This window comes from Apodemus sylvaticus, chromosome 6 (assembly GCF_947179515.1).
Source record: "Apodemus sylvaticus chromosome 6, mApoSyl1.1, whole genome shotgun sequence".
NCBI classification, from domain to species: domain Eukaryota; kingdom Metazoa; phylum Chordata; class Mammalia; order Rodentia; family Muridae; genus Apodemus; species Apodemus sylvaticus.
In genome coordinates, this window is record NC_067477.1 from 21,037,064 (window position 1) to 21,061,418 (window position 24,355).

The 24,355-nt window shown below is 38.4% G+C and overlaps 1 protein-coding gene and 1 non-coding gene across 5 annotated transcripts in view; one reads left to right on the forward strand and one right to left on the reverse strand.

Annotated features, from left to right (window-relative positions):
• Positions 1-24,355, forward strand: part of Tc2n (tandem C2 domains, nuclear) — a 133,539-nt gene that overhangs the window by 48,390 nt on the left and 60,794 nt on the right. For all 4 annotated transcript variants that reach the window (XM_052185236.1, XM_052185235.1, XM_052185238.1 and 1 more), the window contains 4 exons: positions 3,344-3,511; positions 6,848-6,939; positions 8,985-9,063; positions 9,759-9,859. In XM_052185236.1, coding sequence (XP_052041196.1) covers positions 3,344-3,511; positions 6,848-6,939; positions 8,985-9,063; positions 9,759-9,859 — 440 coding nt within the window. The remainder of the gene's footprint in view (positions 1-3,343; positions 3,512-6,847; positions 6,940-8,984; positions 9,064-9,758; positions 9,860-24,355) is intronic.
• LOC127688078 (U6 spliceosomal RNA) lies at positions 13,876-13,982 on the reverse strand. Its single transcript, XR_007978542.1, has one exon. It is a non-coding gene; the product is annotated as a U6 spliceosomal RNA (small nuclear RNA).

A 24,355-nucleotide genomic window follows, 5' to 3' on the forward strand; every position in this document is an offset into this window, starting at 1 on the left:
TTCTGATAGGTCTGCCTTTATATGTTACTTGCCCTTTGCCCCTTAATCCTTTTAATATTCTTTGTTTTATGTATTTGATATTTTGCCTTTTATGTGATGGGAAGAATTTCTTTTCTGATCCAGTCTATTTGGAGTTCTGTAGGCCTCTTGTATGTTTATAGGTATCTCTTTCTTTAATTAGGGATATTTTCTTCTATAATTTTGTTGAAGATATTACTGGCCCTTTAAATTGCAAATCTTCATTCTCTTCTATATCTATTATCCTTAGGTTTGGTCTTCTCATTGTGACTGGATTTCCTGGATGTTTTGGGTTAGGAGTTCTTTCCATTTTGCATTGTCTTTGACTGTTGTGTCAATTTTTTTTTTTATGGTATCTTCTGCACTTGTGATTCTTCTTTCTGTTGTATTCTGTTGGTGATGCTTGCATCTATGACTCCTGATATAATTTCTAGGTTTTTTATCTCCAGGGTTGTCTCCCTTTGTGATTTCTTTATTGTTTCTATTTCCATTTTTAGATCCTGTAGGGTTTTGTTCAATTCATTCACCTGATTGCTTGTGTTTTCCTATAATTCTTTAAGGGATTTTTTTGTGTTTCCTCTTCAAGGGCTTCTAGCTGTTTACCTGTGTTCTCCTGTATTTTTTAAGAGTGTTATTATCCTTCTTGAAGACCTCTATCATCATCATGAGATGTGATTTTGAATCACAGTCTTGCTTTTTCTGGTGTATTGGGGTATCCATGGCTCACTGTGGTAAGAGAACTGTGTTCTGATGATGCCAAGTAGCCTTGGTTTCTGTTGCTTATATTCTCTAGACATCTCATTATCTCCGGTGCTACCTGCTCTTGCTGTCTCTGACTGTGGCTTGTCCCTCCTGTAAGCCTGTGTGTCAGTACTCCTGAGAGACCAGTTCTCTCATTGAGGAATTTGGGTATGGAGAGCTGTGTCACAGGGTCATATCCAGGGTGCAGATAGAAACCAGAAGGGGCCTGTCCCTGGCTGTTCCTTGCTTCATGTGTCCTGATGGCTCTGGGTGGGTACTTCTTGGGCTAGGAATTTTGAGCAGAAGTGGTGGTCTTATTTGTGCTCGTAGGTGTGTTGGCACTCCTGGGAGACAAGCTCTCTCCTGATGGTATTTGGGTATGGAGAGCTGTGACACAGGATTAGCTCTGGGTGCAGATGGAATCTGGATAGAGCCTGTCCTAGGCTGCTCTTAGCTTCCTGTGGCCTTGAAGTCTCCGGGAGGGTCTCTGTTAGCAGTCGTATTGGTTTTACCTATGCTCACAGATTTGTTAGCACTCCTGGGAGGCCTGTTCTCTCCAGAAGGTTATATTTGTGTGTTGATCTTGTGGCACAGGATCAGCTCCTGGTGTAGACAGAAACTGGAAGCATCTATGGGTTTTATGACTTATGAAATTTATAACCTTCCTTCTAAGTTCCTATTTAAGTTGTAAATCAATTTGTGTAGAGGCTTATCTGTCTTCTTTTGGTCTTTTTAGAGGTTTCTTAAGTAAAGAGCCAGTTATTGTTTGTTGCATGTGTCTTCTACCACTCTGGATTTCCTATGTACTTTATTAAATAGTCTTTTACTGAGTCTTCTAAATTTTAATATGTTTAAAATATTTTCATAATTAATAGTCTATGTTCAAAACCTTTCCTACAAATAAATATAGGAGCTTTATTTGTCTCTGATGTTTGGTTTAGGTCTGTGACTTACATATAACTTAAAAAACAAATAAAATTAATTTTTTTCTTCCAAATTAGTATTCAATAAATACTTTAGTGATAAAATAATCCTTTTTTTACTGCTACATAAGGTCATGTTGTTTATATATCAAATACCCATAAAATAATAACTCTTTTAGGGCCTTGTATTCTGGTCCATTAATCTCTTTTTCTATCATTATACCAAAATTCAATATACCCAGTAGCAAAATAATTTTTGATTTTTGATTTTCTTATTCTTTTTTAACAATTTATTTTTATTCATGTGTCTCTCTCTCTCTCTCTCTCTCTCTGTGTGTGTGTGTGTGTGTGTGTGAGAGAGAGAGAGAGAGAGAGAGAGAGAGAGAGAAAGAGAGAAAGAGAGAAAGAGAGAGAGAGAGAGAGAGAGAATGTGTGTGCAGTGCACCTAAGGAATATATAAGAGTAAGTCCGGTACTGTGGAGTTGTAGTTACAGATAGTTGTGAACTGCCTGACATGGGCACTAGATTCTAAACTCCAGTCCTCTGGAAGAACAGCAAGGATTCTGAGCAGCTGAGTCATCTTTCAGGTCCCTTGATTTTCTTCTTAATTGTTACATATTCCCTTCTTAATTGCTACATTAAAATATTCTTGGTTCTTAGTATTTCTCTTATTATTTTTATTCTCTCATATATTCCATCTTACAGTTTACTTTCCCTCAACTCCCTTTTCTTTTCTTTTCCCACCTATCCTCTTTTCCAGCAACCCACCCACCCTATTCTACCTCCCCTCCCAGGGACATCAAGCAAACACAGCACATTAAGCAATAATTAGACCAGGTGTATACTATCACATCAAGGCTGGATGAGGCAGCCCAGTAGGAGGAACAGGGTCCCACAAGCAGGCAAAAAGTCAGAGATGGCCCCAGCTCCACCTGTAGCTCCCAAGTTTCTCATCTATAACACTTATGAAGAGGACCTAGGTCAGACCTACACAGGCTTTTTGATCTCTGTGAACCTACTTGAGTCCCAATCAGTAGATTCTGGACTGTGTTCTTGTGGTGTCCCTGACCAACCTGGTTCCTCTGTTGGGTACTTCTGCTCCTCTTTAGGATTCCTCAAACTCTGCTTACTGTGTGGTTGTGGGAATCTGCATTTGCTCCTATCAGTTGCTAGATGGAGTCTTTCTGGTGGTTCTTAGTATTTCTATAAAAATTTTCTATTAATTTTGTTGTCATCATTTTCCAACTTTATTGCACTGTGGACAGAAAAAGTTTTGGTCTTTTCTGAGTCCTTTTGGTTTGAGTCCTTTCAAATGATCTGCTTAGTGTAGCTTTTTGCATGTGCTCAAATTTTCAAATGTTGTCGTTTTTAAAAAGTATTTAAACTAATTTTATTTAAAGGATATTATACATATAAGTAGAAATATGAGAGGAAATTTAGGTCATGAACTACTGAATTGTTTATGGGACAAAGAACAATGCTAAAAATTTGCCAGTCTTAAGAGTAGGATACTTGGCTCATTCCTTTCATAAATCATGAAGTTAGAATTCTATAAATGTGTGCTGGTTAAGGCATAGGCTTTAGTATCATTTGTGACAAAGTATTTTTAACCTGTCCCTTCAGTATACCAGCTGTTGTCTTATAGAAACACTTGCTTTCAGGATCTGCCAGAGCATCTTTTGGAGATCAAAAGACAGAACTTTGTAGTTCATTCTACCTTGGACCCAGCTATGATGTGTATAATCCATGCTATATGTATCAACACTTTTCACCTGATTTAAGTAGGCGCTTTCTTCCTCATTGTGAAACAAAAAAGTTATATGGATCTGGTAAGAAAAAATTTTTGTGCATTTCTTCTGAGCTTATATTAAACAAATTTAGAAATTAAATATAAGACTCTAGCAGAAATAGTTATTATTAAATGCTGTTTTAAAATAAGAGCAAAAAACCCAATAAAATAAAATAAGAGCAAAGCAGACTTCACAAATGTGTGATAAGTGTTGTGACTTCTTTCTGGTGTTATAATTCGTATAAATGTTGTCCTAATAAGTGTTGCCTTGGTCATGGTATCTGTTCACAGCAGTGAAACACTAAGTCAACCACCAGCCAAAGAGTATTCTTGAAAGAACCTATGGCTCTAGCTGCATATGTAGCAGAGGATTGCTTTATTTGGCATCAATGGAGGGGGGGCATCAAGGGGAAGCCCTTGATCCTGTGGAGGCTTGATGCTCCAGTATAAGGGAATGCTAGGGAAGTGAGGCAGGAGTGGGTGGCTGGGTGAGGGAAGCATCCTCATCGAGGCAATGAGGAGGGGTGATGGGAAGCGGGTTTTGTAGAGGGGAAACCAGGAAGGAGGACATTTGAAATTTAAAGAAATAAAATAACCAATTAAAAAGAAAAAAAATGGAGAGATAATGTATTATATCTGCTGACAGTTCCAAATTCCATTTATTTTCCTTTTTAAAAAAGTTTTTATTACAGATTATTTTACATATATTTTTTGTTATATGCTTAATAAATTTTACAACAGATATTTATAATTTTTTGTTCTAGTCAGGTAAATGAATTTTAGAGCTCATGACTGGAAGTACACACAAAGAAAATTGAAAATAACTAGAAGTTTTTAGTTTGATATTTGAGACTATATCAATTATATGAGCTACCATATGTATCTTGGATTCATAAAATTCTTGGGTACTCAGGTTTTGCAGTTCTATATGCATGCATGCATGCATCAGTGTCACTGCAAATAAAAATATTTTTAAGGGTCTGCTTTAGCACTGTGCTAGAATACACACTTGGTGTGTAGAGTTTCTTCTTGAAAATATCATACAGTTTGGGAGGAGAACTAGAAATAAAAGAGCACATGAGATTCAATAGTGAAATATTATAATATGTGCTCATAAAATAGTTGAATTACATTTATGAAAGAATACTTACAGCCTATTAAGTTATTTTTTATGGATGAAGGATTGGGGAATATAAGCAAAAACATGCTTAATATTTAATGTGGATATGAAAATGCATTATTTGATTGCTATAGACTTTTGCCTTAAAGATTAAAATAATTGTACTTTTTTAGGTTTTAGCAAAATTAAGGTTAATTTATTTCATTTATTTATTTTTTGCTTCTTTTTATTGAATATCATCTTTATTTACATTGCCAATGGTAAAACCTTTCCCGATTACCCCCTCTCCCCAAAGACCCCCAACCCCTCCTCCCACCCCCTGCCTCCACATATATCCCCCTCTACCTGGCCCCTTCCCCCCTCCCCACCTCGATTTCTCTGTGTTGGGACCTCTATTGAACCTTTACCTGACCAAGGACCACTCCTCCCACTGAATGCATTTCCAACACAGCCTTCCTCTGCCACATTTTTGGCTGGAACTATGTGTACCCTTTGGTTGAAGGTTTAGCTCCTGGGAGTCCTGGGGCTTCTGGGTGGCTGAGATCATTGTTCTTCTCATGGGGCTGTAAAACCCTTCATCTCCTCCGGACCACCCTCCAGCTCCTCCACTGGGGACCCCATGCCCAGTCCAATGGTTGGCTGACTGCTAGCATCTGCCTCTCTATGTGTAAGGCTCTGGCAGCCTCCCCCTCTCTCCCAGACAACCATATCATGCTCCACTTCTTGCCATCCATAGCAGTGTCGGGGTTTGGAGACTGTTTATAGGATAAATCCCCAGGTAGGGCACTCTCTGGGTGGCCTTTACTTCAGTTTCTGCTCCACACGTTTTCCCCTTATTGCTCCTGTGAGTATTTTGTTCCCTTTCTCAGAGGAACCAAAGCACCCTCACTTAAGTCCTCCTCCTTCTTGAACTTCCTGTGCTGGGTACATTGTAACTTGTTTATTTTGAGCTTTGGGCTAACATCCACTTATTAGTGAGTGCATACCATGTGTGTTCTTTTGTGATTGGATTCAATAGTTACCAGACTGACATAGTTGATTATTGTGCACTTTCTTAAGTCGGAAGAGCTCTAGGTTAATCCCTCAGACTTAGATGCACACAGTGTGATGACAGTGCCTATGTATGTCAAAGGACTAGACTTTGTCTCTTTGCTTCTGTTCCACCGTTTAGTTCTTGACGATTCTTTACAGTCTCCTGGGCAGTCCTTACATTCCCTCAGCCACCACTCTGGTCCTGTCCCTTGTCACATGGCCCACCACAACAGTGATGCCTGGCCATCTCTCCTGACCTCCAATCTTAGTGCTCACTAAGTAGGAAGGTCCTTCTGAAAGCCAAAATTTTATCTGAGCTCTCCTTCCTTCACCCCAGTAGCCAGCTGGTATTTCCCACCAGCTTTTGATTTTAGCCCAGATTCCCTTCCATGCTGCTTTCTTTCACTCTGGTTAAAAGCAACACTTTGGAGGTGGGAATACACCATCTCCATCATGTCTATGAGCAGAGGTGCTGGGTGATGTCTGCCTGGTCTGGTTCTATATTCACCTCTGTAACCAAAGGGTGACTCTCAAAAGACAAGCCCTAACTCATCCTTGGGACCTGAGGTTACCTTGTATGGCAACCACACAGAAGTGTGTTAAGAATGTTGTCACAAAGAGAGCCTCCCAGATGGAAGTGTTGAAGCCCCGCCCTTCCAGCATCTCAGAATATGGCTGCATTTGGAGTCAGATGAGCAGTACTTAAGTGAAAGCAAGGCTGCTGCTGAGCCTGGTCCACCCTGACTGGCATTCCCAGGAGGGGATGGGTAAGCACAGGAAGACACCAGGGTGTAGCTGCAGAGAGGTGAGATACTATGAAGTGCTTTCTCAGGCCCTGAGAAACAAATTAGCTTCTGTCTCAAGCTTCTAGGACTGTGGGAAAACTGGAGACTGGCTTGGAAGCCAGACAATCTTCAGGATGGTATTTTATTGTGTTGTCATCCCTGACTAACTCACGCAGTTAGTCAAGTGTCCCAGAGAGAATTGTGGAGAAGGTCAGGTCTGTGGAGAAGGTGTGTAAGAGTGGGGCAGTGTGCATCTCTAACCACCCGGCCTTGGAGATTGGAAGGATATAGCAATGTGCTAGGAAATGTTAGAGACCCCCTGATGATAAAGAGGAAGAAAAAGCTCCTCCTCTAAGGTTAATTTATATATAATATAGATGATGAGTACCTGCTGTTTCATTTTTATTACTAAAAACCCTTTTTTCTTGTCCTTTTGTAGTTTGTGATTTAAGAACCAGTCAACTTCCTGGTTCCCCTGGGCTAAGCAAATCTATGCTTGATCTTACAACTTCATCTCAGAGATTCATCCAGGTATAATAATTATATAATGTCATCATATGTGAACTATTTCAAATAAAAATAATCAGAAGTGTGTGAATTGTTTTAGGAATCACATGTATTTCTTTGACTATGTGTATTATAATGTCTGAAGAATAAATATTTGTCACTTCCGATATTCATTAGTTTAGGAAATTTTCAGAGATTATTAAAAGGCATTATATTTTTTTCATTTTGTATAATTTCATATCTCTTAATTGGTATGCACTGGAGTATCTTGAGGCAATTCGGATTTGTAATTGTATAGTTAAGAGTGCAGATTTCTGAGTGAGTTCCAGCCAGGGCTACACAGAGAAACCCTGTCTCAAAAAAAAAAACAACCCCCCCCAAAAAAAACCCCAAAAAAGGAGGAGGAGGGGGAGGTGGAGAAGGGGAGAAGAAGAAGAAAAGAGTACTTATTTAACTTTGCTTTTTGAACATAACCAGGCAGTTACTAAGAATTAGTATTTCTGTTGAGGTGTAAGACTTTAATTTTTATTAATACCAATATAATATCCTTTAATAGATTAAATGTTTTGTTTTTAGTTCATGTAAGTTCTATTTGAAATTATGAAATAAACCAGAAATGATTCCTTACGTTTGTAATCCCAGCATTTAGAAGGCTGAAGCAGGAGGATCACTTAAGAATATGAGGCCAGCCTGGGCCACATAGTAATAAAACTATGTCTGAAAACACCAAAAAGAGAAATAGCAATAGAGAGAAGAAATGTTTAAAGACAAGTCATCTGTCTTCCTGTACATGAGAGTAAAAGTACTCTGAACATCTTTTTATATATACTATGGACTTTTTTTAAAGTTTGTATAGAAGGCATGTTTTATAAAATAGGCATTCATTCTCAATTAACCTTAATAATTCTATCATTAGTTTTTAAATACTTTTTAATTTTATTCCAGGATTATCTCAGACCAACCAGCAATATAAATATCAACATAGAGGCTTAATAATATTTTAAAGCCTAGGCCTTTTGCTGAGCAGTCTCCAGAGTACTCTGTCCAGACTAAACCTGCCACTATATCCCACCACATAGTCAGGTGTGCTTCTCTGCCCAGTTCTTGTCCATTTGTCCACCTCCATGTCAGCTGGTACCTTGGCCTCTGATTTCTTATCCCAGAGTCTCTACCCAGAAGATCCACTTTCCACTTCTTCCCAGCTATTGGCCATAAGATCTTTATTAAAGCCAATCAGATACAATTTTAGAATGCCTTAGACAGGTAAGGAAGAATGAATATTTATTAAATATGAGAACAGTGATGGGCCATTAGCTCTCTTCTAGTATAGAATTAACAATTGAATATACAGAGATATATTTTGACACAGTGTAAGCCAACTAATAATAGTACTCTTTTAACACACATCTGAATTGTTTGATAATTTTGTTAAATACATATGGTCAAGGCTTTCTTCACCCCTAGAATTTTAGGTTCAGTAGTCCTGTGAGGGTCTCTGAATTTTTATTTGTATGGTTTACATGATGCAGATGCTCCTGGTCTAGAGGGATAATGCTTCGATAATATTGTTTTACACTTTAATAGGTTACTGGACACTTTTAGTAATGTATGCAGTATGAAAATTAAGACCAAACTCAAAGACGAAACCCAAAATGCTAAAGGAGCCAGGCAGTGGTGGCGCATGCCTTTAATTCCAGCACTTGGGAGGCAGAGGCAGGCAGATTTCTGAGTTCAAGGCCAGCCTGGTCTACAGAGTGAGTTCCAGGACAGCCAGGGCTACACAGAGAAACCCTGTCTCAAAAAAACCAAAAAAAAAAAAAAAAAAAAAAAGAAATGAGCCAAAATGCTAAAGGTTTTCTAATGTTACTTACTAACATATTTCTCATTAAATGTTAAAAATTTTTTTCCTCTCCTACAAGTGTGAGAAGTTCAGGCCAGTAATACTGACAAATTGATTAACATGGAGTTTGATATCAAGGTTTTTATTGGGGCATAAGCTGAAAGTTTTTAAAGTTTGATATTCAGTTTCTGACTGAAGCATATTGTTGCTATTGTTATTGTTTTTGCAGAGGCGTGATTCATTTTCCAGTGTGCCGAGTAGTAGTAGTTCTTCAAGAAAAAATTCTCAGGGCAGTAACAGAAGTCTGGGTAAGGAATACAGCATCCTATTTGTACAGCTCAGCAGGTTATTTCTACTTAGTAATAGCTTGTCTGTTAAAATTGGGTAAAGAAAAAAGTGCAATAGACTTTGTGTGCTAGTTATTGCACCAATGTTGATGAAATTATCACAGATTGAGATCAGATAGCCCATGGCTCAGTGTTCAAGCAGAAATAAATATTTTTTTTAAAGTAGCTGTTACATATTTTTTATTTATGATTTAAATTACATGGATTAAGCAACTTTCAGAAGCACATGAACCTGATAGGTGCTGTTTGCAGACTTTTAACTTAATTCCTCACATTGCATGCAGTTCTGTTAAATTCCTAAATGATATGCATTCTCAGTGTATTTTATTTCTAGGACTTCACTAAAAAACACTGAAGTGTGATCTTTATCTTAATGTGTTGGAAACTTAAAATATATATATCAGGTTTTGTCAGGCATGGTGGCACATGTCTTTACTTTCAGCACTTGGCAGTAAGAGGCAGGAATATCTCTTTGTGTTCAAGGCCAGCCTTTTCTACAGAGTAAGTTCCAGGACAGTCAGGCCTACATAGTAAGATCTTGTCTCAGAAGTCCAAAACATTTGTTTTATTTGTGCTTTCAAAATTGGTTTAAATCAAAGGTTAATTGGATTAGCAATATTCCTTGGAGTTTTTATTCTTTATTCTTTAAAATTCAGATACAATTACCCTATCAGGAGATGAAAGAGACTTGGGGAGATTGAATGTGAAATTGTTTTATAATTCTTCAGCAGAACAGATCTGGATCACAGTTTTGCAGGTAAATTAGCATAGTAAAGACTGATTTTTTTATTATAAAATTGAATGTCTACATTTAATTTTATATAATTGAATATAAAAATTATTTAATTATTTTATATTCCTTCCTTTATATCCATTCAATTAGGTTATATTTTATAACCTACAAGTATCTAGTGTGGCTTCCTTCTGAAAAAAGTTTCAGTAGTTGTCTTAAAATCTAAGATTCTAAAAAAAAAAAAATCTAAGATTCTATTGTATTTTTCAAAAAAGAAAATAATCAATAAATGATCAATAAAGTGTTTAAGACTAAAATTGCTAGAAGAAAACAGGGAAATCACTTTAAGATACAGGCATAGGTTAAAACTTTTTTTTCTTTTTTTTTCTTCGATATATTTTTTATTTATATTTCAAATGATTTCTCCTTTCCTGGATCCCCCTCCCCAAAAATCCCATAAGCCCTCTTCCCCCACCCTGTTCCCCAATCAACCCCTTCCCTATCCTGGTATTCCCCTACATTGCTGCATTGAGCCTTTCCAGGACCAGGGGCCTCTCCTTCCTTCCTTCTTGGGCATCATTTCCTATGTGAATTGTTTCTTGGGTATTCCGAGCTTCTAGGCTAATATCCGCTTATTAGTGAGTGCATACCATGTGTGTTCTTTTGTGATTGGGTCACCTCACTCAGGATGACATTCTCCAACTCCACCCACTTGCCTGAGAATTTCATGAATTCATTGTTTTTAATAGCTTACTAGTATTCCATAGTGTACATATACCACATTTTCTATATCCATTCCTCCATTGAGGGACTTCTGGGTACTTTCCAGCTTCTGGCTATTATAAATAGGGCTTCAATGAACATAGTGGAGAATGTGTCCTTATTACATGCTGGGGAATCCTGTGGGTATATGCCCAGGAGTGGTATAACAGGGTCCTCCAGTAGTATCATGCCCAGATAGTACTGATTTCAGAGGAATCGCCAGACTGATTTCCAGAGTGGTGGTACCAGCTTGCAATCCCACCAACAATGTAGGAGTGTTCCTCTTTTGCCACAGACTGACCCATCTGGGGGAGTCACGACCTACGGAAAACCAGGGCTTTGGTATTCAGGAAGGCATGCACAAGTGCAGTGAGGTAATGACAGACAGACACACCAAAGAGCAGTTTGAATCTACTGCAACTTTACTTTTTAGTCAGGCATATTTATAGTATATTGAGGAACAGATCGAGGTTGGCACACCTCCAGAACACTCAAACAATTGCTAAACAAGGTACATTTCCATCTTAATTAGAACAGCAAGTAGACATGACACAAAGCCCACAGGAACTCTTGCTCTATGAACCATGATCAAAAGCAGTCTTAGGTCGTAAACCTTAGACATATGGTGTTCGAGTCTAACTTGTGGTTTAATAATCAATTGGAGAACCTGGGTCTTCAGACCAATTTGTATGCCATAAGCCTTCTTGTGTCACCAAAAGTCAAAATGTTTTAAAAATGAGCACATAATCATTACAAGAGCTTTCTATGCTGCCCTGGACAGCAAGCACCAAGGTAGTCTGGCTCAAGCTAATCTATGTCTATAATCTAAAGAATATTATAGGACCTTCTACCCTTCAATGCTTTTATCCATCTATTACATTCTTATCATAAATACCTGTATAAAAGCAATAGCTCATCAGTATTCTATACTTTTTCATACTGTATTCTTTCTGCTCCAAACTATTCATAACATTCCTTAATGTCTCTGTTCTTTGTGGATTACCTTTGCTAAGGCTAGTGATAAAGACGGATCCTGATGAAAAGCATTCCAAGACTTTCTTTCACTTAAGTTCAACATGAGTTCATTGAGTTTAGGACTGGAAGCAGTAGGTGTAAAAATCACCACATCCTCTTTTCTTTCCACTGGAATACCAAGTTCTCCTTTATCAATTAACCAGCTTGTAGGCTGTGATCGTGCTGTATAAAGAATTAAGAATAGGAAGAAGAAAGACACAGTGTAGAGCCCATAACCCAGGAAGCATAGTATCCTTGAAGAACATCGAGGCCCTTTTCAAGGCCAGAGGTGGGCACATTGCCAGAGACTTCCAGGGAGCCTAGCCCCGAGGGGTATTTTTCTCCTGTCTGCCTTAATGGCATACTGTCATGTCACAAAGATGACACTGGAGTTGGTGTGGCACTCTTTCTCCACATCCTGGCCAACATCTGCTGTCTTAGCCATTTTGACTGGTATGAGGTGAAATTTCAGGGTGTTTTGATTTGCATTTCTCTGATGATTAAGGATGTTGAACATTTCTTTAGGTGCTTCTCGGCCATTAAATATTCCTCAGATGAAAATTCTTTGTTTAGCTCTGTACCCCATTTTTTAATAGAGTTATTTGACTCTCTGGCATCTACCTTCTTGAGTTCTTTGTATATCTTGGATATTAGCCCTCTGTCGGATGCAGGGTTGGTAAAGATTTTTTTCCCACTTTGTTAGTTGCCATTTTGTTCTTTTGAAAGTGTCCCTTGCCTTACAGAACTTCTTAATTTTATGAGGTTCCATTTGTCAATTCTTGATCTTAGAACATAAGATATTAGTATTCTGTTCAGGAAAATTTCCCCTGTGCCCCTGTGCTCAAGACTCTTCCACACTTTCTTTTCTATTAGTTTTAGTGTGTGTGGTTTTGTGTGGAGGTCCTTGGTCCACTTGGACTTGAGTTTAGTACAAGGAGATAAGAATGGATTGATTTGAATTCTTCTGCATGTTGACCTTTAGTTGAACCAGCGCCATTTGTTGAAAAAGCTATCTTTTTTCCACTGAATGTTTTCTGCTCCTTTGTCAAAGATCAAGGGACCATAGGTGTGTGGGTTCATTTCTGGGTCTTCAATCCTATTCTATTGATCGATCTACCTGTCACTGTACCAATACCATGCAGTTTTTAAACACAATTGCTCTGTACTACTGCTTGAGGTCCAGGATACTGATTCCCCCAGAAGTTCTTTTGCTGTTGAGAATAGTTTTAGCTATCCTGGGTGTTTTGTTATTCCAGATGAATTTGAGAATTGCTCTTTCTAACTCTATGAAGAATGGAGTTGGGATTTTGATGGGGATTGCATTGAATCTGTATATTGCTTTTGGCAAGATGGCCATTTTTACTATATTAATCCTGCCAATCTATGAGCATGGAAGGTTTTTCCATATTCTGGATATATCTAGCCACTTGTAGGAGTTCTCTGGTGGAGTTTTTTTTTTTTTTTAAATCATACTATCACATCATCTGCAAATAGTGATAACTTGACTTCTTCCTTTCCAATTTGTATCCCTTTGACCTCCTTTTGCTGTCTAATTGCTCTAGCTAGAATTTCAAGTACTCTATTGAATGAATATGGAGAGAGAGGACATCCTTGTCTAGTCCCTGATTTTAGTGGGATTGCTTCAAGTTTCTCTCCATTTAGTTTGATATTGGCTACTGGTTTGCTTTTACTATGTTTAGATATGGGCCTTGAATTCCTGTTCTTTCTAAGACTTTTAGCATGAAAGGATGCTGAATTTTGTCAAATGCTTTTTCAGCATCTAATGAAATGATTATATGTTTTTCTTCTTTGAGTTTGTTTATGTAGTAGATTGCATTGTTGGATTTCCTTATATTGAACCATCCCTGCATCCCTGGGATGAAGCCTCTTTGATCATGGTGAGTGATCATTTTGATGTGTTCTTGGATTCAGTTGGAAAGTATTTTATTTAGTAGTTTTGCATCAATATTCATAAGGGAAATTGGTCTGAAGTTCTCTTTCTTTGTTGGATCTTTGTTTGGTTTCATAGATCGAGTTGGGTAGTGTTTCTTCTGTTTCTATTTTGTGGAATAGTTTGAAGAGTATTGGTCTTCTTTGAAGGTCTGATAGACTTCTGCACTAAAACCATCTGGTCCGGTGGTTTTTTTTTTGTTTTTTTTTGTTTTTGTTTTTGTTTTTGTTTTTTTTTTTTTTTTGGTTGGGAGACTGTCAATGACAACTTGTATTTGTTTAGGGGTTATGGGACCATTTAGATGGTCTATCTAGAAAATAAGGAACACTTCATGTATTTGTGTGTCATTCATAAGCAGGGGCCATGGTAATCTTCTCTGTATCATTCCAGTATTAGTATATGTGCTGCTGAAGTGAGAACAGGGGAAGATTTTTTTATTAGAGCTCTCAAGCACAGGAAAATAACAAGATTATCCAACCCAGAGATTAGCAAGTAGAATTTTACGAAATTTAATAATTTCTGAATAACAAGGAAACTGTCAGCAGAGTGAGTGGATAGGCTACAGAATGGGAGAAAATCTTTGTCACCTGTACTTTAGACAAGGAGTTAATATTTAGAATATATAAAGAACTGAAAGCATGAAACACTAAAACCTCCAAACTGCCAAACAAATGATCTAAGAACTCAACAGATAGCCCTTGAAAGGAAAAATACAAAAGGATAATACATTCCAAGGTAATACTGTGTGTGTGTGTGTGTGTGTGTGTGTGTGTGTGTGGTTGGATTTGTAGATGTAGTCAGATGGAGTTCTAAGTACTGTTGACCCAGATGAAGTGGCCAATGTGTTTGTAGGGGGTTTCTTCTGATACTACACTCTTATAATGGAGAGTAGATATGTGTGTCTATGTATATATCTTTATCAAAACTACATGTAATGTGCAAATCAACATGTTTAATTTTGATGTCATAAAAGATTTGGACATTATTATGTAAGTTATGACATCTATGACATGTTCTATTTATTTATTTATTTATTTGCTTCACATTGTCAGGAAGAATTTGAAATTAAAAATAGCATAGATTCCAAAATATTAGGATATGACTAAGTGTCCTATTTCCCAGGTGGTAAAGGCATTTTAAATATGAGGAAGGGATTTATTTCAAAAAATATTTTATTTTGGTGAATGTGTATTCATTATTTCCATATTTACATTCATTATAAAAATGTTATAGTCCAACAGATATACAGAAAATACATTGGAATACAGAATTACTTTACCCCTCATCTCCCAAACTCAGTTATCATTACAATTAATTGTATATTCAGGTTTACATTGTCTTTAGCTTCTACAATAGTGGGAAAGCGGGTGGTGCTTGTCTTCCTTGTATTTGTTTTATTTTTCGTTCCACCTCTCTGTCTCTGGCAGTGTATTTGTGTCTGTCTCCCTTTGTCTTTATGTCTGTCTCTCTGTCTCTATATATCTCTCTTTCTTTCTCTTCTGCAATCATACTGTATTTTTATTTTTACAATCTTTTTAAAATTTTACTTTTATTAAACTAATAAAATTTATTTTAAAATTACAACTGAGTATTGACATTTTTTAAGTCATCAAAATATTTTACTATAGTTAAATGCCTCTTAAGTATACATGATATCTTGGGAAGATAAAAGTAATGTGCACTCAACCAGTTGTAAAAATCTATTTGGAACATTAAACATGATAGAAGTAGGAAAATAATATCTTATGAGGTGCTCTATGAAAAGAAATTGTGAGAAGTTCTTGATTATACAGAAACTTTGCCATCTCCAAGGGAGAATGCTAAGGATAACAGTGGCTTCATAGAATGGATTGTGTAGTGTTCCTTCTGTTTCTATTTTGTGGAATAGTTTGGAGAGTATTGGTATTAGGTCTTCTTTGAAGGTCTGATAGAATTCTGCACTAAACCTATCTGATCCTGGTCTTTGGTTGGGAGTCTTTTAATGAATGTTAGGGGTATTGGGACCTGATTTTATTTAACATTGGTATTTGATATCTGTCTAGAAAATTGTTCTTTTCATCCAGATTTTCCAGTTTTGTTGAGTATAGGCTTTTGTAATAGGATCTGATGATTTTTTGAATTTCCTCAGTTTCTGTTGTTATATATCCCTTTTCATTTCTGATTTTCTTAATTTGGATACTGTCTCTGTACCCTCTACTTATTCTGGCTAAGGTTTTATCTATCTTGCTGTTTTTCTTAAAGAACCATCTCCAAAGTGGTTGCACCATCTTGCAATCCCACCAGCAGTAGAGGAGTGTTCCTCTTTCTGCACAACCTTGCCAACACCTGCTGTCTCCTGAGTTTTTGACCTTAGCCATTCTGACTGGTGTGAGGTGAAATCTCAGGGTTGTTTTGATTTGCATTTACCTAATGATTAATGATGTTGAACATTTCTTAAGGTGCTTCTCAGCCCTCTGAAGTTCTTCATGTGAAAATTCTTTGTTTAGCTCTGTACTCCATTTTTTAATGGGGTTATTTGTTTCTCTTGATTCTACCTTCTTGAGTTCTTTGGATATATTAGATATTAGCCCTCTGTCAGATTTAGGGTTGGTGAAGATCTTTCCCAATCTGTTGGTTGACATTTTGTCCTTTTGACAGTGTCTTTTGCCTTACAGAAACTTTGTAGTTTTATGAGGTCCCATTTGTCTATTCTTGATCTTAGAGCATAAGCTATTGGTGTTCTACTCAGGAACTTTTCCCCTGTGCCCATGTCCTCAAGGGTGTTCCCCAGTTTCTTTCCTGTTTGTTTGTTTTTGTTTTGAGACAGGCTTTTCTGTGTAGCCCTGGCTGTCTTGGAACTCACTGTTTAGACCAGGCTGGCCTCGAACTCAGAAATTCACCTGCCTCTGCCTCCGCCTCCCAAGCACTGGTATTAAAGGAGTGCACCACCACCGCCTGCCCAGTTTCTTTTCTATTAGTTTCAGTGTGTCAGGTTTTATGTGGAGGTCCTTGATACCACTCCTGGGCATATACCCAGAGGATTCCCCAGCATGCAATAAGGACACATGCTCCACTATGTTCATAGCAGCCCTATTTGTAGTAGCCAGAATCTGGAAAGAACCCAGGTGTCCCTCAGCAAAGGAATGGATACAAAAAATGTGGTATATTTATACAATGGAGTACAATTCAGCCATTAGAAACAATGAATTCATGAAATTCTTAGACAAATGGGATAGAGCTGGAGAACATCCTAAGTGAGGTAACCCAGTCTCAAAAGATCAATCATGGTATGCACTCACTGATAAGTGGATATTAGCCTAGAAACCTTGAATATCCAAGATATAATCCACATATCAAATGATGTCCAAGAAGAACGGAGGAGTGGCCCGTGGTTCTGGAAAGACTGCAAGAGTATAGGGGAATACCAGAACAGTGAAGTGGGAAGGAGTAGATGGAGGAACAGGGAGAGGGAAGAGGGCTTATGGGACTTGAGGGGAGTGGGGAGCCAGAAAAGGGGAAATCATTTGAAATGTAAATAAAGAATATACCAAATTAAAAAAAAACCATCTCCTGGTTTTGTTGATTCTTTGTATAGTTCTTTTTGTTTCTACATGCTTGGTTTCAGCCTTGAGTTTGATTATTTTCTGCCATCTACTTCTCTTGGGTTTATTTGCTTCTTTTTGTTCTAGAGCTTTCATGTATGTAGTGTATGCTGTCCCCAGTTTCTTTTTTCAGGTACTCAGAGCTATGTGTTTTCCTCTTAGCACTGCTTTCACTGAGTCCCATATAAGTTTGGGTATGTTATGCCTTCATTTTCATTAAACTCTAAAAAGTCTTTGTCTTAGTCAGGGTTTCTATTCCTGCACAAACATCATGACCAAGAAGCAAGTTGGGGAGGAAAGGGTTTATTCAGCTTACAGCTCTGCATTGCTGTTCATCATGGAAGGAAGTCAGGACTGGAACTCAAGCAGGTCAGGAAGCATGAGCTGATGCAGAGGCCATGGAGGGATGTTCCTTACTGGCTTGCTTCCCATGGCTTTCTCAGCCTGCTCTCTTATAGAACCCAAGAATACCAGCCCAGGGATGGTACCCCACAAGGGACCCACCCCCTTGATCACTAAGAAAATGCTCCACAGCTGGATCTCATGGAGGCACTTCCCCAACTGAAGCTCTTTTTTCTCAGATAACTCCAGCCTGTGTCAAGTTGACACACAAAACCAACCAGTACAGTCTTTTAATTTCTTTCCTCATATCTCCTTGACCAAGTTATCATTGAGTAGGGCATTATCCAGCTTCCATGTGTATGTGGACTTTCTGTTGTTTTTGTTGCTTTTGAAGACTAGCCTTAGTACATGGATATCTTATAGGATACATGGGATCATTTCAATCTTCTTGTATCTGTTGACTGATTATGTGGTCAATTTTGGAGAAGGTACCATGAGGTGCTGTGAAGAAGGTAAATTCTTTTGTCTTAGCATATGCTCTATAGGTATCTGTTAAATCCATTTGGTCCATAACTTCTGTTAGTTTCAATGTGTCTCTGTTTAATTTGTGCTTCTATAATCTGTCCGTTGATGGGAGTGGGGTATTGAATTCTCCCACTATTACTGTGTGAGGTGCAATGTGTGCTTTGAGTTTTAATACAGTTTCTTGTATGAATGTTGTGCCCTTCCATTTGGAGAATAGATGTTCAGAACTGAGAGTTCTTCATGATAGAGTTTTCCTTTGATGAGTATGCAGTTTCTTTGGTATCTTTTTTGATGACTTTTGGTTGAAAGTTGCTTTCATTTGCTATTAGAATGACTACTCCAGATAGTTTCTTTGGACCATTTGCTTGGGAAATTGGTTTCCAGCCCTTCACTCTTAAGTAGTGTCTGTCTTTGACACACAGGTGGGTTTCCTGTATGCAGCAAAACACTGGCTGCTGTTTAAGTATTCTTCATTCAGTTAGTCTATGTCTTTTTATTTGGGGGGGATTGTTTCCATTGATGGTAAGAGATATTATGGAATAGTGATTGTTGGTTCCTGTTGTTTTTTATGTTATTTTTATATTTGTGTGGCTATCTCCTTTTGGGTTTGTTGAAAGATTACCTTCTTGCTTTTCCTAGGGTGTAGTTTTCCTCCTTGTGTTGGCGATTTTTGTGTATTATCCTCTGTAGGGCTAGATTTGTGGACAGATATTGTATAAATTGGTTTTATAATGGAATATCTTGGTTTCTCCATCTATGATGATTGAGAGTTTTGCTGGGTATAGTAGCCTAGGCTGGCATTTGTGTTCTCTTATGGACTGTATGAGGTCTGCCCAGGATCTTCTAGCTTTCATTGTCTCTGGTGAGAAGTCTGGTGTAATTCTGATAGGTCTGCCTTTATAAGTTACTTGCTCTTTTCCCTTTACTGCTTTTAATATTCTTTCTTTCTTTGGTGATTTTGGTGTTTTAATTATTATGTTTGGGAAGAGTTTCTGTTCTGGTCCAGTCTGTTTGGAGTTCTGAAGGCTTCTTGTATGTTCATGGGCATCTCTTTCTCTAGGTTACTGACGTTTTCTTCTTTCTGTTGTATTCTGTTGGTGATGCTTACATCTATGACTCCTGATCTCTTTTCTAGATTTTTTTTTTATCTCCAAGGTTGTTTGTGATTTCTTTATTGTATCTATTTCCATTTTTAGATCCTGGAAGGTTTTGTTCAATTCCTTCACCTGATTGCTTGTGTTTTCCTGTAATTCTTTAAGGAATTTTTGTGTTTCCTCTTTAAGGGCTTCTAGCTGTTTACTTGTGTTCTCCTGTATTTCTTTAAGGGAGTTTTTTATGTCCTCCTTTAAGTCTTCTATGATCACCATGAGGTGTGATTTTGAATCACAGTCTTGCTTTTCTGGTGTATTGGGGTATCCAGGGCTCACTGTGGTAGGAGAACTGTGTTCTGATGATGCCAAGTAGCCTTGGTAACTGTTGCTTATGTTCTCTAGACATCTCGTTATCTCTGGTGTTACCTGTTCTGATGGTATTTTGATTGGGTTGTTTGGTGTTTTGGTGATTAGCTTCTTGAGTTCTTTATAAATTTTGGATGTGAGCCCTCTATTGGATGTGGGGTTAGTGAAGATTTTCTTCTCAATCTGTAGGTGACTCTTTCATCTGCTGGTTGGGTCTTCCGGAGTGCAGTCATGCTAGATCCCCTTTTGTGAGCACTCCACAGCCTCAGTAATAGTTTCAGGCCTTGGGACCTCCCCATGAGTTGGATTCCACTTTGGACCTGTCACTGGACCTTCTTTTTCTCAGACTCCTCTCCATTTCCATCCCTGTAATTCATTCAGACAGGAACACTTATTGTGTGAGAGTTGTGACTGTGGAATGGTAACCCCATCCCTCACTTGATACCCTGTCTTTCTGCTGGAGGTGGGCTCTATAAGTTCCCTCTATCTACTGTAGGGCATTTCATCTAAGGCCCCTTCCTTTGAGTCCTGAGAGTCTCTCACCTCCCGGGTCTCTGGTGCATTCTGGAGTTCCCCCCCCCCCCCCCCAGCTTCCTATCTTCCGAGGTTGCCTGTTTCCATTCTTTCTGCTGGCCCTCAGGGCTTCAGTCCTTTCCCCTCACCCAATACCAGATCAGGTTTTCCTCTTCCTAAAAACCCCTGTTCCCTTTCCCTCCTAGGTTCCTCCCTCCCTCCCCTACTGTGGTTGCTTTCTTCTTCCTCCCAAGTGGGACTGAGGTGTCCTCACTTGGGCCCTTCAGCTTGTTGACCTTTTTGATCTATGGACTGTATCTTGGGTATTCTCCACTTTTCTTTTTGGCTCACATCCACTTATTATTAGTGAGTACATACCATGCATGTACATTTGAGCCTGAGTTACCTCACTCAGGATGATATTTTCTAGTTTCATCCATTTGCCTACAAAACTCAGGATGTCCTCATTCTTAATATCTGAATAGTATTCTATTGTGTAAATTCAACACATTTTCTGTATCCATTCTTTTGTTATGGGACTTCTGGGTTGTTTCCAGTTTCTGGCTATCACAAATAAGGCCACCATGAACATAGTAGAACACATGCCCCAGTGGCATGGTGGGGCATCTTTTGGGTATATTCCCAAGAGTGGTGGTCTTGCTGGGTCTTCAGGTAGATCTATTTCCAATTTTCTTTTTTTTTATTCGATATATTTTTATTTACATTTCAAATGATTTCCCCTTTTCTGGCTTCCCACTCCCCGAAAGTCCCATAAGCCCTGTTCCCCCATCCACCCCTTCCCTTTTTTCTTTTCTTTTTTTCCCACATACCATATCTGTTAATTTTTTTATTTTTTATTTTTTGAGACAGGGTTTCTCTGTGTAGCCCTGGCTGCCCTGGAAGTCTGTCTGTAGACCAGACTGGCCTCAAACTCAGAAATTCATCTGCCTTTGCCTCCCAAGTGCTAGGATTAAAGGCATGTGCCACCACTGCCTGGCTCATATCTGGGTTTTAAGGAAACCAAACCTCTCAGCACAACTGCCTATAGTTCCACTTCCAGATATTCTGATGCCCTCTTCTGACCTTTTTTTTTTTTCTTTTTTTCTTCGATATATTCTTTATTTACATTTCAAATGATTTCCCTTTTTCTGGATGCCCCCTCCCTGAAAATCCCATAAGCCCTCTTCCCTCCCCCTGTTCCCCCATTCACCCCTTCCCACTTCCATGTACTGGTATTGCCCTATGCTACTGCACTGAGCATTTCCAGAACCAGGGGCCACTCCTCCGTTCTTCTTGGACATCATTTGATATGTGGATTATGTCTTGGATATTCCAAGTTTCTAGGCTAATATCCACTTATCAGTGAGTGCATACCATGATTTATCTTCTGAGATTGGGTTACCTCACTTAGTATGATGTTCTCCAGCTCCATCCATTTGTCTAAGAATTTCATGAATTCATTGTTTCTAATGGCTGAATAGTACTCCATTGTGTATACATATCACATTTTTTTGTATCCATTGCTCTGTTGAGAGACACCTGGGTTCTTTCCAGCTTCTGGCTATTATAAATAGAGCTGCTATGAGTATAGTGGAGCATGTATCCTTATTACATACTGGGGAATCCTCTTGGTATATGCCCAGGAGTAGTATAGCAGGGTCCTCCGGAAGTGACGTCCCCAGTTTTCTGAGGAATGGCCAGACTAATTTCCAGAGTGGTTATACCAATTTTCATTCCCACCAGCAGTGGAGGAGTGTTCCTCTTTCTTCACATCCTTGCCAACACCTCCAGTCTCCTGAGTTTTTATTTCTAATCTTCTGAGGAACCTCCAGATTGATTTCTAGAGTTGGTTGTACCAGGTTGCAATCCCACCAGCAATAGAGGAGTGTTCCTCTTTCTCCATTTTCTTGACAACATGTGTTGTCACCTGAGGTTTTGATCTTAGCCATTTTGATTGGTGTAAGGTGTAATCTCAAGGTTGTTTTGATTTGCATTTCTCTTATCACTTAGGACATTGAACATTAGGTGCTTCTGGACTATTCGAGATTCCTCAGTTGTAAAATCTTGGTTTAGTTCTAAACCCCATTTTTGATTGGGTTTGTTTGGGTTTTTGGTGATTAGCCTCTTGAGTTCTATATAAATTTTGGATGTGAGCCATCTGTTGGATGTGGGGTTAGTGAAGATTTTCTTCTCAATCTGTAGGTTGCCAATTTGTCTTATTGACTATGTTCTTTGCCTTACTGAAGCTTTCCAGTTTCATGATGTCCCATTTATTAATTCTTGATCTTAGACCTGAGCCATTGGAGTTCTGTTTAGGAAATTTCCTCATATGCTCATGAGTTCAAGGCTCTTTCCTACTTTCCCTTCTATTAAATTCAGTGTATCTGGTTTTATTTTGAGGTTTTTGATCTACTTGGACTTGAGCTTTGTACAAGGTGACTTGACAAATATGGTTCCATTTTCATTTTTCTACATACAGACAACCAGTTAGACCAGCACCATTTATTAAAGATGCTTTCTTTTTTCCATTGTATATTTTAGGCTTCTTTGTCAAAGGTCACGTATCTGTCAGTGTGTGGTTTTATATCTGGGCCTTCAGTTCTATTCCCTTGATCAACGTGTCTGTCTCTGTTCCAATACCATGTAGTTTTTATTTAATTGCTATTGCTCTGTAGTAAAGTGAGGTCAGGGATGGTGAATCACCTAGCCATTTAAAACAATGAATTCATGAAATTCTTAGGCAAATAGTTGGATCTGGAAAATATCATCCTAAGTAAGGTAACCCAGTCACAAGAGAACACACATGGAATGCAGCCACTGATAAGTGGATATTAGCCCAGAAGCTCTTAATACCCAAGACACAGTTAACATATCAGATGATTCCCAAGAAGAAGAAAGGAGAGCACCCTGGTCCTAGAAAGTCTTGATGTAGCAATGTAGGGTAGTACCAGGACAGAGTAATGGGAGGGGGTTGATTGGGGAATGGGCAGAGGGAAGAGGGCTTATGGGACATATGGGGAGGGGGTAACCGGGAAAGGGGAAAGCATTTGGAATGTAAACAAGGAATGTAGAAAAAACATAATTGTTTACACTCTTCTGGGTTTTTTGCCTTTCCAGATGAATTTGAGAATTTCTTTTTCAATGTCTTTGAAGGATTGTGTTGGGATTTTGATGGGGATTGCATTAAATGTATAGATTGCCTTAGGTAGGATGGCCAATTTTACTATGTTAATTCTGCTAATCCATGAGCATGGGAGATCTCTCCATTTTCTTTTCTTTTAATCGAATATCTTCTTCATCTCTCTATTTTCTGAGATCTTCGATTTCTTTTTTTTAATATTTTTATTTTCTATATTATTTGTTTTCATTCCAAATGATTTCCCCTTTCCCGGATCCCTCCTCCCCATATGTCCCATAAACCTTCTTTTCTCCATCCCTTCTCCAATCACCTCCCTCCTTTTTCTCTGTCCTTATATTCCCTTCCAATGCTAGATCAATCCTTTCCAGGATCAGGACCCTCTCCATACTTCTTCATGGGAGTCATTTGTTATGCAATTTGTGCATTGGGTATTCAGGGCTTCTGGGCTAATTAATATCCACTTATCAGAGATTGCATTCCATGTGTATTCTTTTGTGATTGGGTTACCTCGATTAGGATGACATTTTCCAGATCAAACCATTTGCCTAAAAATTTTGTGAATTCATTGTTTCTAATTGCTGAGTAGTATTCCATTGTGTAAATATACCACATTTTCTGTATCCATTCCTCCTTTGAGGGGCATCAGTTTTCTTTCCAGCTTCTGGCTATTATAAATAGGCTGCTATGAACATAATGGAGCATGTGTCTTTATTGCATGCCAGGGAATCCTTAGGGTATATGCCCAGGAGAGGTATAGCAGGGTCCTCTGGAAGTCTCATGTCCAGTTTTCTGAGGAACCTCCAGACTGATTTCCACAGTGGTTGTACCATCTTGCAGCCCCACCAGCAGTGGAGGAGTGTTCCTCTTTCTCCACATCCTCACCAACACCTGCTGTCTCCTGAGTTTTTGACCTTAGCCATTCTGACTGGTGTAAGGTGAAATCTCAGGGTTGTTTTAATCTGCATTTCCCTAATGACTAATGATGTTGAGCACTTCTTAAGGTGCCTCTTGGCCATCCGAATTTCTTCAGGTGAAAATTCTTTGTTTAGATCTGTACCCCATTTTTTAATAGGGTTATTTGGTTCCCTGGGGTCTAACTTCTTGAGTTCTTTGTATATATTGGATATTAGCCCTCTATCAGATGTGGGGTTGGTGAATATCCTTTCCCAATTTGATGGTTGCCATTTTGTCCTTTTAACAGTGTCCTTTGCCTTACAGAAACTTTGTAATTTTATG